We start from the raw sequence: 16,324 nt of genomic DNA, 5'->3' as shown, positions 1-16,324 counted from the left end.
TTTAAGCAATTAGCAAACGCTTTTATCCAAAGCGACTTAGAAAAGAGGATTGAGCTACATAGAAGAAGTCTTGGAAAGAAGAAAAGAAATACACAAGTGCAGAAGCAGATGGGTCTTAAGTGCTTCTTGTAGATCAACAGGGTCCAGGGACTGTTCTGGTAGAACGACACACGAAAAGAGTCTGGATTGTCATGTGCGGGGTGTTGGCACCGCTAGACAACAATCCTTTGATGAATGGAGTAGTCGAGGGGTAACATAAGCCTTTAGGAGAGCATTTAAGTAGGTGGGAGCAGAGCCATGGAGCACTTTGTAGGCTAGCATCAATGATTTGAATCTAATGCAGGAGGCTAAGGGTAGCCAGAGGAGCTAAATAAACAGAGGGGTGACACGTGCCGCCACCTCACAGCAAAGTGAAAGTTGAGGAAACCAGCGAATTGTCATTTCAAACTTCTTTGTGGGCGGAAAACAACAAACACAACACGAGAGAAAGGCATCACAAGTAAAACATCCAAAGCGGTTCTGTGTGTTCTGTCTCAAAGGGCGTTTCCACAATGCATATTCAACCTATGCTATACTGTAATTGAAGAAGATCTCGTGATATATATTATTACTGGATTATTACTCTGCGATATCGGTCATTTCTAATCTTCTTAAAGTTTCTTGGGTGTCACTGCTCAGGGAGGAGAGATGTTACATCATGAAGTTTCCTATTGTCCCCTACAGAAGATCAACATCTTTACCAATCTCTCCACAAACTGGCAAAAACACAACAACAAAACACAGTAAAAACAAAAACACTTCAGGGATAATGTTTAACCAAAAAACAATATTAACAGTGTGGAAAATTGAAGTATGTTAATGCCTTTGAAAAATAGATAACCCTCAAATCTATCCCAGATCTTGAGCCACAAATCTTTTTTCTGGATACTCCTCAAAGTCATTAATATGATGAACTCATATTGCCTGGTGTAGGTAGACAGTACAGCATCACACATAAAATAAAAATGTCTTCGTACAGTAAGGTCAGTAAATAAAAAGGAGAGGAGAAATACTGTAGTGAGACAGACAAAACAGCAGAGTCGTATCATCAGCGCCGCAGAATAAATGGCCCTCTCTCTTTGGTGCCGTGCTCACCTGATATAAATACGACCGCACAGTAAAATGATTCTTAGCAACGCTCGGGATTTATAGCAAATTGAATCAGTCAGCAAAAAGGGAACACAGTGAAGACTAAAGAAAAGCATTAGATCTTTTACAGTTAACATGAGAGATTTGCTCACACACCCACTTCAGCACTCCACAGCCACAGCACACACTAATAACACTGTGAGGCTGGTTAACAACAATCCACTGTGTTCGTAGAGTCATTCGTGTTACTAACACTCACTCTAGACATCCATCACTTTCTAACTTCAACATCCAGGTTACGATATCAGTGCTTTTTAGTCTCTGAAAGTATTTTTGTAAGTGAAAAAAACCCCCCCACTGGTTTATGATTCTAATATGAGAGGATTTAGTCAAAGAACAAAGCAAATTTGAAGATTTCACAGATGTAGTTCTGGTAACTTCTGGGTTTTCACTAAAAAATCCAACAAGATTATTATAAATTGTATATATTTCATGAAAGCTCTACTATTTTAGACCGTAAATGTAAACATATTTCAATAAAACAATTTCTTATTTTTGAAAAAATTACCTTTATCCTTCGCCTAGATAAAGGTGGGAAATAACGGAATGGATGGGTTTGTTACTTTCCTTCTCCTCCTTTATTCAATTATTATTTATTACTTTTATTTTCCCATTTACGATGTGTAAGATAGCTGTCATTATCACTGTGTACCTACTGTGTATTGTTGATACGCTGGACCTTGCGTTTCCCTTTTTTTTCTTTTTTTACTTGTTCCTAATAATGTGATTGTAAACTATATATAGATGAATAAAAGGTTTTTTTTTTTAAATAACAAAAAACAATGAGAACATTTCAGGCCATATCATAATGCACAGAGAGGACTATGCACGTACAAGTGGCAGAAATCAGCAAAAATCTTAAATGAAAACAAATCAACAACAAAATCAATTTGTATAATTGCTTATTAATACATTGTATTACTACTCTGTGTAGATCAAATATGGTTAGGTGTTGAGAAACTGTGATGGACATTTCCATTTTCTGTGGACTTCAAATTATTGGTTCATTAATTAAAAAAAACCCTGACAGATGAGTACAAAAATTAATAAATACCTATAGAGATATCAGTGTGTTGCTTCTGCTGAGTAGAGGTAACATCTGAAGTATAGAACTCAAAAATATAATAAATCATAAACTGTAATTATCACATTATTACAATGAAAACCCACCTCATCACAGTTACACCTATTGTATATAAACAAGGGCTAATGTTCCAGGTTTCCCAGAATCCTCTGACTTGATTCGCCTCATTCACACTTCTCATCTCTCTCTCTCTCGCTCTCTCTCTCCCTCCCTCTCTCTTTTCCTCAGCAGTGGTGGGAGGAGAAAAGAGGAGTAATTTTTCTCCTCATTAACTTCCTGATTGGTTTCGGACTCCAATTTTTGCCCGTCTGCAGTTTGTCACCAATTCCAAACTGGCAGCCCAATCGTTAATACTAATGTTTGTGTAGCTAAGTGCAACCGGCTCTCTTTTTTATCCCTCAGTGATCTACTTGTACAGCAATAACAGCATGTGGGTGGAGGAGAGCGGCTGTGAATTAGCCCCTTCACTGTTAATTCTCTGCCTGTTCATCAGCAGGAAATCTATGATGTAATTAAAGGCTGAAGGCAACTGGACGTGTTAGTTTGGCTGGGGACGTTAAATCACGACACACTGTGGTACATGTGTTGTCTGCTGCATCCGACTGTCCTCTGCTCTCCTGCTTAATACAGATTAATGTCTGAAACCGCTGAAATCCTTGTTCCCTATTAGCCTACGCTTGTTAATGACACCGGGGCAACATCTAATTAAACAATTAACACACACGTTTCATTAACAGTTACACATATTATTATTTGGTTTAAAAAGGTAAGAAAAAGAAAATCTGGACAAAACTATTCTGGTCGGAGGGAATTCCTGTGTTGCACTCACACTTCCTCTCTCACACTCAGGGTATGAATATGACTTCATTATATGTAATTCACCTTGTTACTCTCCCTAGTTTGTGTCTTTCCTTCCTGTCCCTTCAATCTCTCTCTCGCTCTCTCTGTGTCCTCATCTTGCAGGCTGCAGGATCCTAATCCAGTTTCGTGGCTATAATTATCATTCATATCATATGTTACCATTATCATTATTATTAAAGTTGATATCAGTATAATTTATAATTTATCAACAATCTCTGCTGCTGCTTGTATAAATGACATTGTAGTTCTATAAACATGTCATCACTGATTCACAATTGTCTTGTCTAAACTTGTAACTTGATTAGATTTTGTGTATCTGCTCCAGGTCTCTTTCTTCTGTCTCTACCTCACCTCCCTCTTGGCCTTTCTCTCCCCCCTTTTTCCTTTCACCCCAACCGGTCGAGGCAGATGGCCACACAACTTTGAGTCTGGTTCTGTCAGAGATTTCTTAAAAAGGAGTTGTTGTGATTCGGCACTATACAAATAAAATTGAATTGAATTGTTTAATTCAACTTTTCCAGTATGATATTTGAGCTGTTACTGCTCTGATGTGAAACATTTCACGCCATAAAAAAGGGGCCTTGTGTAAATTCTAACAATCCACTTAAGGTAGTGGACAAATAAAAAAAAACAACTTGTAACAACGCACACAACACACCTGCTGGTGCCGCAGAGAGAGTGAGTTTATTCTCCTGGCTGAACTTTTGCCCTTATCCCAGTCACTCAGCACTCTATATAAGATTTCCAAACTATTAAACAGTCTTTGTGTGGAATAACAAAAGGAAGCTTTTTTAACCTCCCACTTGTCCTGTTAAGAGAGGGAGGGAGGGAGTGAATGAAGGTGCAATCATTTCTGCTGCTGCCAAAGAGGGGAACAAAAGCCCAGATGTGAGAGGAGATGGTAATTCAGTCTGATCCACCAGGGATAAGCTCTGTCTGTAGGTTTCATACTCTACACTCATCCACCGTATACAAGGGTCATGGGGGTAGATAACACTTAAGTACACACACACACACACACACACACACACACACACACACACTGCTATGTTAAACTACAATGTTATAAGCAGATTTTCTGACATTATCTAATTTGTAAAGGTATTTGAAGTGGGGTTGTAGCAGTGATAAGGCTACAGGCAAGGTAAAATGATTAACATATTACAGACAAGTGGTTGTGGAGTTTCAGTCAAACACGTGCCCACAAGAATGACGCTGTCACATCACCCATCTGTTGCGATTCACCTGGTTTTCTGAGCACACCTCTGTCGCATCGGGATGAAAATAGCTCACGTTTTTTGGAATGAAGCCAGCGCTTTCAATCCATCTTTTAATACTTGAGCCAAAGAAGTGGGTCAAACTGGTCTTTGCTCAAGCAACCCCCCAAGTGCCTTGGTTGAAATTTGAAATCTGAATTCAAAAACTATGGACAGGGGATCTGTCCAGGGTGTGACCCCGCCTTTCATTCTATGTCAGCTGAGATTGGCTCAGCACCCTCTGTGGAGGATAAAGCGGTAGAACATGGATGGAATTCGTAGCCCTCAGGACTTCCACGGAAAGAATGTCCAATCACAGGCAAGATACCCCAGTGTATTACACGTTTGTGAGGTCAGCTTCTCAGTATCGTAATTCCTAAACGGGTGAATAACTGCCAGATATCGAAAGTGAAAGTTATCTTGAAAAAGGGGAAAAAGCACTCACTCATTGAACATTGTTTGACAATTCTACAGCCATAAAATCAAAATAAATCCAGGTAGCCTGATTAACATGACAGTCATAAGAGGGTTCAAGACACTGACTATGTATATGTCCATCATAAAACCCCACTTCACAATTCCCAAATTATCCCTGTAAGTTTTTTGTATCATACTCATACTACAATGTTAATCTTTGAACAAATGTGTATGTATTATATTTGTATTTGTATGAATCCTTAGTGAAAACTGTGTCCTGATGCTAGAGGAAAAAAAATCATGACTATGAACCATGGACATGTTATCTATAGGTTAATTCATCCAGAGCTAGTTCAGATACTCCACATTAAACCACATTGGTAACATTAGTCAAGTCTCACCATGTCACCATTTATTCAGGGCACAGGCTGCAATGTACCTGAAAGATACATATTTTCAAATGTGTCAGCCCTGTCCAGAGACAGAAGCACTTAGAGGAGGCTATTATCAAGGGAACAAAAAAAAATTCAATCTTAAGAATGAAGAGTTGCCTGTCAAATGACAAGGTTGGCCTGGGATTAAATGGTTCCCATTAAAATGATACGAGCTGTGTCCAAAAAAGTCATCCGTGGCCAGTTTGAGTGAGTCCCATGTGTGTCCAACTGAGGACGACCCTTGTAGAGATGGATGCTCCCCTCTCAGGAAACAATATGGGTGTCTGGCTCCTCATCATCAGCCCAGCAGCAGGATTTAATGACCCAGAAAACTCAGTCAAAGAGCCAATAGGCTTTGAATAGTGAGTACTGAACAGTGGAGGCTCACGCCACTCAGCTGATGTTCCCTCCGGAGACCTTCACCCTCAGTTTCAAATCATAGATTTATCTGGATGACTCTTATTCTTATATAATGTGACTGTATCAAACATAGATATAATGCAAAGCAACATTTTTACTTAGTTTCCTACATAGCAAAACCTGAATTCTGTACCTCTGAAATGACAACCTTCGGAGAAAGGTTGAACATCTTTGACGGAACTTATGCCACTCTAGACTTTTGAATTATGAGGTGGAATACACAAAAAAACAAGAGGATGGAAGGATACACATTTTGGAAGGCTAAACGTGTTTACATCCTAAGAGGTATCTGTGATTAGGCTTGCTAGAAAAAACTTTAAAGGGATGGTTTAGTTTAAATTGTCAACACAACTTAAAGTCTACACCAAGTACAACTGATTAATAATAATAATAATAATAATTATTATTATTATTATTATTTTATAATTATTATTTTATAGTCTGGGAAGAAAATTCTACTGCGACTGAAAACTAAAGATTCCCTTCTTTTTCAGATCTGTCACAGCTGATATTCTACACTCAGACTAGATCTTCAGTTATAAAGAATCTGGAATATTCCTGTGGTAAAGAAAATGCCACAAAGGCAGACACTTAATAGTGAACACTGCTCATACAGTGAAGCCTGAGCTGAGTAATTTCAGGGCACATCAAACAGCTTAATCAAAGAAGCAAATAAAGAGCCAAACAATTGATTTTGCGTGATCATAAATGAAGACTGTTCATCTTATTGGTATGTGGAGTTAAATCTTCAACATATTTCTCATTCTCATCACTTCATTGGAGAACTGTTGGGGCAGTTCAAAGTGACGCAGTATCTTATGATGCCATTACAGTGGGTCAGAAAACATTTAAATGCTCATTATCTGTTCGCTCTGGGGGCTGAAGAGAGAGGTAGGTTGACAGAGGGCATCAGTGTAGGGGTCAAAGGCTAATTAAGCACAGAGGAACCTTTGCTCCGGCATTGTTAACCAATCTGTCCCCAGTGAAGATGACTGTCGGAGAGGCGTGACACGGCCCTCGTCCCTATGCTAAATCTCCATTTCGGCTACTGTGCCCCATCAACTCACAAAATGGCCTGTCAGTCTATCGCCGGGCTTTCTGATGTGATCTGTCGAAACGTTATGGATATGCAATAATGAGCCGAGGCAACCAATCAATATTTGTGGGACTTTTCTATCATTACGTTTTAAACAAGAGATTCATTGCGAGTCGACAGGGTAAGAAAAATGCCAAAGTAAAGGACACAGGGAGAGTGAAATATATTGCTATGGAAAGGAGGATGCTTCTCACGGGTGCTAAAGCTGCCTAATGTGTTTATCCAAGTCATTCAGCTGTTTCAGAGAAGCTGCCAAGACAACGTCATTTATCAATCTGAACGGAGCTGCCACAGCTGCTAAAAACAATGCAAAGGAAAGTGAATACAAAAGCATGATTAGGTAGAAAAGTACCGTAACATACCGAAGTCTGTTTTATTCAGAGATATCAGTGAAACAACAACCACTTTGCATAGGCAGCAGTGTGATATACACGGTGTATGAAGTCATTTATATGTAGATTATGTTTTGATATGCAGTAAACATCCCGATTGTGTGATTAACAGCTCACAAGTGTTGCAATAAATCTGTTATATTCATTTGGACAGATATTCATTGAACGTGTCAACATAAATAAAATAGTACATTAGGACTTCATAAGACACACTTCGCTACAGGTAATAAAATCCAACGTATGCTGTGTCTTATTAGTATACCAAAACTTCGTAGGGTAAAATCACATTTAGTTTGAATATTAGACATCGCAACTTAGCACTGTCCTTTCGTGCCTTTTCTTTATTAAAATCTGTTTTAGGAAAATGTTAGAAAATACAAGCTATCACTGATAAACCACTATGAGCAGGTGTCTGCAGATGACTGCTTACAAATTTCCACAAAGATGATACCCACACCTGGTGAAAAAAAAAGCACCCACAAAGATTTGAAAGATTTACGTTATATAGCGTAATCGTGGATGGTGAAACTGCTTTGTTTTTCTTTTGCCAAGTGATTTCAGAGCAATTTAGAGTCATTTTAAGCAAATGTTTAAGAATATTGTAATAACACTTTACATTTGCAATTATTTTGGTCAAGAAAATGTTATATTAAAGTTTGTTACATAGTTAGTGCAAAACATTCCCCACGCCACTTGTGCCTGCTGTATCCTAACAACGTCACAGAACTACACCAAAGACACAGAATAAGACTTGTGCATACAGCTTGTGCTCTGTGTAGAGGGTAGTGTTACGAGATATTTTAGCATGTTAGGGCTCCCAAAATGCTAGTTTCATGTGAATAAGAAGCCAATACTTTACAAAAGGTTTTAGGGAATCTCTTAAACTCGTTTTCGTATGTATGGACCATAATAACTGCCATGACTGTGATGGCACAAGAAAGAAAAACTACCAACATTCCTCTCATTTTGTTGTCTGGACAGCAAGATTTTTCAATTTTTTTAATTAAAGTTTAGCAAGATATCATTAGTTTACAATAACCAGTACAACATTTGCAGAATTCAGAGTGGAACAATTTAATAAACTGGTAAACACAATGGTGTGAGATAAATGGACAGTGTAAGCATGTGTGGGTCTGTGTGTGTGTGTGTGTGAGAGAGAGAGAGTGTGTGAGGGGAAGAGGACATAAACTACACACTCCTGGCCATTTACTGTCTCCATAGCCCCAGGCCCGAGTTAATGGTGGTGTTGTACAACACATTACAAAGGTGCTTGTGCCCTAAGCAGACAATTACACTGGTATTTAGCTCATCTACAGCTCCAGAGGCTATAAGGGCACTTAGCAGCGCAGCGGGGTAGAGAAGACAGTCTGATAGGCCACATAGGACTTTTGTACTGTAAGCAAGAGCCAGGCGAGACTCAATCAGCCACACAGTCAAAGAGGCTTTCCAGGCCCTGACAGGCCCCTGCAGGGGAACCTGCTCCAGTCACTGCTCCTACATTTATTAGCCAAACCAGAGAAAAGTTTAAACTGTTGCAACCATAGATACATATATACGTAGACGCCTCATGAGCAGCAGCATCGTACGTTCACGCCATATTGTGAGTGACATTAGTAGAGATGCTCATGAAGATTAACTTTAAAGTACTTTCATATTGAGATCATATGACTGTGATTATTGCAATAAATAATTAATGTCATTAAAAACATCCACTGAACCAAAATCACACTTTTATAACTTGAAACAACAGCTGAATATATAGGATATATATAGTTGATTTTCTGGCTGTCGTTTGCTTTGGTCACAGCTGTATTGTGATTTTTGTTATTTGCCCAGACAAATGTTCATTACAACAGCATCTTCAAACACCTATTAACATGGTTTGAGATGTGCTGTTGTGAATTTACTGCAGTGGGTGGAAGAAGTATATTATTATTCTATTATTATTATTATGATTATTATTGTTGTATAGAATAAAATGATTGTCAATCATTTGCAGTAATGTCTATCGTATATATAGTATAGTATATCTTTTCACTGCAGAAAAAAGACACAGAATGTAATTATTGCAGACATAGATCTTATCATCTATGACTGTTGTTATTAGTACTTCAATTAATATAAATAATTGAATATAAAAATGATTCATCATAATCTGTTGAATATAAAAATGTTTTTCCACATCTACTTGTATTGGTTTATGGGATGGACTTGCCACTCACCATACGGCGGCTGCTACACTTCAATTTTCTAACTATGCGGTGTTGAGCTTAACTTGATGTGAAATTGTAGCAACCTAAACTGTGGACAGTGGATAAGCCTTTTCACAGCAGCTATTTTAAAAAAAGGTGTAAATGTCTTGACGACTTGAACTGAACAGAGCCACTGTTCATGTCATCAGGAATGTCAAAGAAAAGGCTAACGGGTTGCCACGGTGTCTCAACTGTCTTTGCTGATGACAAAATAGGTTCAACAAATAAATGTATTCATAAGAAGTAACATTTGAAGGGATGCCTAAGGCTTGGAGATACAGTATGTTTATATAAAGTACATTGCACCACAGTCAAAGCAAATCTTCTCCTCACCTATATTTTCCTCATGTGAAACAACACTGAGTACATGTACTGCAGTGAGTGATGTTCTCAGCATGTCAGTGACCAAGGAAATGAAATCTGGCTGCTACATGACATGAAACAGCACTTCCTCGGAAAAGGTCACCTCTCGGGTTGGAAGGACCGTTTACTTTCAGGTTTAATAAATCCAAAGGAGTGAGAGGCCTTTTTGACATCTCCTGAATGAGTGTAGCCCCACTGTGTGTGTGTGTGTGTGTGAATGTGTTCACATACAGTGAGTGTGTCTGTTTGTGTGCTTTTGAAGGGACTTTTTTACTATGTGTGTGTGTGTGTGTGTGTGTGTGTGTGTGTGTGTGTGTGGGTGGGAAGTTTGAAGTAATCTGATCTGAAAGCAGGTAAAGCCCATTTTGCACACGAAACAAAGAAACTTACTGACACCAATCTCTCTATCATTTTTTCCACTTTTTTTCCCCGAGCAGGCCAAGAACCTGAAACTACAGACTTTATACGCAGTAACTCACTTTGTTGTACAGTACTGTATCGATTGCAGCAAGAAAAATCAATAGAATATCATCTAGAAAGATAGTAATGGATTTCTAACTTAATGGGCTCACACAGGTCTATCGATTAGCAGGATTAACATCTGCAATACCTCAACAATCTGATTTGCATTTAAATTACTGTACGCTCTGTGCTGACACCAATATAACAAAACAGACAAATGTATAGCCAGCACAGCGGCACTCGACCGAGATCTGACTCTGACTAAATCTTCTTTTCAAAAGAAGCAAGAAGTAAGCTGCTGTGCTGACAGCTCGCAAACTTTGAGGCTGCTTTCAATTCTGAGAAAGTCTAGACAAGGACAAAGAAGAACATAAGCACCTACAGACTCGGCTTGAGGCTGTCTCCTGTAAGACTGAAACAGCCATAAGTCTTTTGGGGCAGCTCATCTGAGCCTCAGTAGTTAGATCCCAGTGAGGAAGCGGGTTTGTGGAGAAACAGCACAAGTGTGTGTGTACGTGTGCGCGCACACACACACACATATATATATATATACTGTATATATGAAGGGGGGGACAGTGTGAGGTGAGATGTTGGGAGGGCAGCGAGGTGGGGTGGGAGTTTGATGGACTGCACTGTCACCTCCCGCTCTGCGATTTACGGTAGCGGAGCTGCTGACGAGTGCGGGGCAGTAAACAGGCTGGCCGGGGGCGTATTTCACAGAGAGCTGGCTTTTATGAAGAACACCAGGACGGCTCTACCCACAGCTCCACCCGGCCCGCCGTGACGGATGGAGAAAGACGCATGACAAGCTTCATCATTGTTTGTAAATCTTAACTGTTCCCGCTCACTAACTCCAGAAGGCAATTTTGCGGAGACAGCGGGGCCTGTGGAGGGGGAGGGCAGAGAGGGGAGGTAGCAGAGGCGGGCGAGGAGGGGAAAGGACAGCGTGGCACTCCTGAAGGTTATTTGGATCTCTGTATTTGGTCAAATGATTAGCTCTATCCAGGGAGGGAGATAAATCTGACAGTGTGTGTTTGGCAGCTCGGCAGACGGGGAGGGCAGGTAGGCTCGCGGCTCACAGCTATTTCCTGCTCATTGACAGATCTGGAGGTACACAACATGTTTCGCTGAAAGGAAACAATTTGAGGATTAACAGGGGATGAGGCTGACTTTTGAAGCACTTATGCAATCTTGGGGTTTGGTCAAAATATACATTTGGTTATATATCCTTGTGCAATACACCAGGGTAAATATCAATATTTTCATGAACAAATGAAGGCGCTCTAAAGTAAACAGTCCCTGCCAGTTTCACTCGCCGGGCATCACAACTTGAAAAAGGGTAATCCTGCACGTAACTTTTCACGGACGTTTTGTTTTCTTCAGTTAGACAGATATTGTGATCGTTATGTGTTTGTCTGTTGATTATCACAGTATCTTTGTATCGTGATATTATTGGTATCGTGGCCCATGTGTCGCATATCGTATTGTGAGGTACCCTGTGATTCCCACCCCTAAATACATATATATATATATATATATATATATACATATACACACGGGAAGGGCAGGTAGATTTTTAAATCTTGGAAGACAGATGAGTGTAGGGTGAGTGAATGAACATCTCAGGTCCTAAGCATTCACAGTTGAAGTGGCGGTCTCATTACAATGGTTTAAAGTTACACATAATCACCAGGATTCTCTTATTAGATTTATTTAAGTATCATATTTTGCACCGATTTTACAATATGCATTATCAGGTGTGACAATCAAATGTGACAGCATGAACAATATGTGACAAATTGTGTTCCTGCATGCTCAGGAATGTGGCCACATGTGTCCTCAAAGCATCTCCAAATGTGTGCACTCTATGATGAGAGGTTGCACATGCTATAGATATTAACTACACTGCAAAATCACAAACCAAACTAGTGTAAACACCTCTGGTTCATGGGGTAAATTTTTCTGGTATGACGGTCTCTGCCACCAAAGTGGGACCACCCTCTGAGAATGTTGTTTTCTTGTAATGAAGCGTGGCGATTCACTACAGGAGGATGACATGGGACCCTCACAGGAAAAGGACAGGTGAAAGTTATAAACAAATACAGGTAGAGAAGGAGATGTGGGGATATTAACACTGGCAATGCTGGTGGTGTCAGCTGTCTATTTCACCAAAAGAAGGATGCTGTTGTTTTACTTATATGTTCCAGATATGTCCTAAAACCCTAGTCCCCTATGTCCGTTATAAATAAGTAATATTACACAGTAGAATTTTGTTATTAAAAAGCAAATTTAAATTCAAATTTCTTATTATAAGTATAGGAATGATTGAGTTTATGACTCCAAGTAGCTGAAAATGTGCTTTTCACATCTGAAGACTTACAGGTGCACAGGCAGAGGGTGGCACAGCTTGAGTAACAGTGAGGAAACTCACAAGTGGTGTGCATGTTGCCAGTGTATTAATATACAGCATGATTCATTCCACAGAAATAAGGCCAGTTACAGAATATAGTACAGAATGAATTCTTAAAATATATACACTGTGGAAAAGACAAGCGCATGTATAATTAAAAGGCTGAAAAAAGCTGAAATAGACAACCTTTTTAGCTTAAACTTGGCATTATGATGTTAAAACTGACTACGGTTTAATAGCAAGTGGGAATAGGGTTTAGGAACGGTATTATTTTATACCCAAAATAATGAAGACATTAGCACTCATCTGATATATACCGTGTTTTTCATGCAGGGGTAGATATTATGAGGCAGCACAAGTTCTGCGAAAAAGTACCTGTGTTTTTACTGCATGTTGCTTGCTACTGCTGCGTCTTTACAACACTGACAAAACAAGAACTGCTGGTGACACAAAATGTGTCTCCTGCCTCTTCAAATGTCATTGTTTCATTGATAGACCACTAAAACAGCATCAATAAAACAAGTGACTTTCACCACAACTGCAGTGCACAGGAAAAAAAAACCAAGAAAATCTTAATCTATACTTAATGTCTTTTGCAAAATGCAAGATGGGATTTACAAGATTAGATTAAATATGTGTTGACACAAGTGCCTTAGAGTACATGCAACCCATACATGTACACTCAAAATCCTTCTGTAACTATGACAATCATTTGTGATTTGTGTTTTTTGTATTTACTTTATCTCTTCTGAAGTGTGTGCTAATAAGAATGAAGAATGAAAAAAATTATAGTTTAGAACTCTTAATAATGATCAGTGCATACACACAAACCCAGTGTCAGACTGCACTGTCTTGTATTGTCCTTCTTATCTCTCTCTCTAATCGTGCACTTCCATGCATTCTTTGTTAGATTCCTCAAATAATATCCTGAAAATATTAAGCAATACGAACAATCTGATTAACCCACATTCACAGGCACTGAGGAGGAAAAGAAATCCAGGAAACCACACTCACACTCGGCTGAGATTCCCATCTGAGATTCTAGTGCCAGAAAACTACAGCTGCATAGGCAAACATCAGAGATCAGGAGATCTGCTCTAATTCATCCTAACATCCTAAAAAATTAAAAATAGAAAAAAAGAAACTGATCTGCACTGTCAGGCTTTAGCATTTTTAATGGTTGTTTCAAATGTATTTAATGGTTGTTTCAAACCATGGTTGTTTTTTATTTCCACTGAACGTAACCTTCTCTCGTCCTCGAACTTTGCTTTTTCTTTGTCGCAACATGTGAGTTTAGTGTAACGGTTCTGAATTTGAAATTAAACACAAATCTTAAAGTATGACGCTTCACTTTTGACTTATTTAATGTTGTACATTTTAGAGCATTCATGACATGAGTGCAATCCTCCCTTGAATGTTCTTTCTGCTGATAAAGTCTCACTTAAAACTTTATGGGTGTGTGTGTGTATTTATGAGTGTACTTGTTTTTGTTACCTCTTTAGGACCTTTTCTGGCATAAACACTGATCTTGTCAGGACCAGTAGAGATCAAAACGTGGTCCTAAACTAATTTCAGAGGAACTGGTAAAGTTTAGGGGTAAGATTTGAATTGCGGTTAAGGATTGGGATGATGATTCGTTTAGGGAGTGAAGGACATTTTGTTTGGTCCTCACAATTTTAAAGGGCTTTTTGGGGGTTAAGACCTAAGGTTTACATCAAGGACTGTTAGTGGTTGGGTTAGGGTTCAAACAAACAAAGATACAGCCACTGTTTCAAATAGTACTAAACAAGCTTGAAATATCGCAAAAAGAATTATCGCAACTTAGAATTCAGAATTACTAAGATCTGGTCTAAACAGATGAAACACATTTTAGGAAATTGTGAATCATCCAATACATTATATTTCTAATAGTAATAAGTATTTAAGTAAGGATTAGGCACTTAGTTGTGATGGTTAATGTTAGGGTAAGGGGCTAGGGAGTGCATCATGTCAATGATGTGTCCTTACTAGGATATAAAAACTAGTTTGTGTGTGTCACTCACATGCTGCCATGGTCTCAGATAGGTTGTAGTTGTTGCTGTTGTTGTTATTGTTGTTGTTATTGCTGCCCTCCAGGCTATAGATGGGCGGCACACAGGTGGTGGAGCCCAGGCCCTGGGTCAGGTAGGTGGCGGCTGGGTAGAAGGAATGCATGCAGTACTGGGAGGACATGTTGTGGCTCGGCAGGCAGCCGTCACCAAGAGACTTCTGCTTTAGAATGCAAGAATAAACAAACACAGGCAATTTTACAAACCGAGTGATAATGATATCAAATAATGATTGAAAGCAGTACAGAGACGCAACTTATAATCTTTTTTTCATTTCCAATTCATCTGATGGTTATTCTGTCAGTCAAATAAACATGACATCTTCAAATATCTTGTTTAGTCTGATCAATAGTCCAGAATATCCCATTAATTTTTCGATCAAGAAAAAGTCAGCAAAAGGCAATCTTTCAATTTCAGAAGCTGCTTGTAGAGACTGTTTGACATTCACTTCTTGACAAATTGTTTTGAAGATCAATCAAATAAAAAAAGTAGTTTATTTTGTTACAAATCATGTCACTTGATGAACTGTGTCATTTTTCACACTGTCATGTCAAAATCCCAAACTATTGTGGGAGTCAAGTGGTGATTGTGTGTCAAATGGCTATGAGATAACGCTTGTGACAGAGCGGGAGCGGTTCACCAGCATCCCATCTTTCACATGACATGACATGGCTGACAAATCAGGACAAACATATTACCTTAAAAATGTAAACCATCTAAACCAGCTTCAACAATATCTATGTTTGGGATTTTTATGAGGTTGGTTACACTTTCTCTCTGATTTTGGCTGTAAATAGAATAGAATAGAATAGAATATAATACAATAGAATAGAAATACTTTATTCATTCCCGAAGGGAAATTGTTTTATGTGCTTGAAAGCACATGTTTTCACTTCTTAATCAGGATATAATCTTAAACAAAACGTGCATTTCTCAAACAAAATGCTCTCTTTCCTGAGGTCATGCGATGGCTATGACATTAACCCTTTCATTTATAAAATATGGCTGCACACTAATCTATAATGACTCCAGTGGATATACCAGAGCATTCTCAGAAAGGCTGGTACATAAATCAATAATTGCAATAATACTATAACAGGACTTTAACTTCAATAGCAATATAACAAAAGACCAATATACAGTATATCAATAAAATGTTCATGCAGTGTTTGCATGCACTCTGAGATCTGACACACAATTACTGAAAATGTTTTGTGTCAGAAGTTTTTGTAGTTTTTCTGTCCATAAACTAGTTTAATGTCACAATAAACTGGTTTCTTTAACGTTCACTGCAGAGGAAAAATTTATATATTATGTGACATCGACTGATTTGAAAATATTTATTGTGATAACCTTTTTTGTTCATATCGCACAGCAAAGCCCTAATTCTCTACTACACTATAAACGGCATCGTTCACCTTTATATAATTGTACAATCCTCCATATTAGAATCACTCACAGGCTACACTCTTACAGTCTGAACTGACAAGAAGAAATACAAAGGTAATATAGTATGGAACTGAATATTCTAAGTGTTTGATTTCACAGGTCCCGTACTTGTTCTAAAAATGGGCTGCAACACAGTGCTGGCTTTCTCCAGTC

At 38.7% G+C, this 16,324-nt stretch overlaps 1 protein-coding gene across 1 annotated transcript in view; it reads right to left on the bottom strand.

Moving 5' to 3' along the window:
• dmrt1 (doublesex and mab-3 related transcription factor 1) overlaps window positions 1-16,324 on the bottom strand; it is a 32,661-nt gene that overhangs the window by 2,410 nt on the left and 13,927 nt on the right. Inside the window, exon 4 of the mRNA XM_044027229.1 lies at window positions 14,678-14,885. Coding sequence (XP_043883164.1) covers window positions 14,678-14,885 — 208 coding nt within the window. The remainder of the gene's footprint in view (window positions 1-14,677; window positions 14,886-16,324) is intronic.

This window comes from Solea senegalensis, linkage group LG5 (assembly GCF_019176455.1).
Source record: "Solea senegalensis isolate Sse05_10M linkage group LG5, IFAPA_SoseM_1, whole genome shotgun sequence".
NCBI lineage: Eukaryota > Metazoa > Chordata > Actinopteri > Pleuronectiformes > Soleidae > Solea > Solea senegalensis.
Note: the sequence above shows the minus strand (reverse complement) of the source record. Positions and strands in the feature narration are given on the sequence as shown.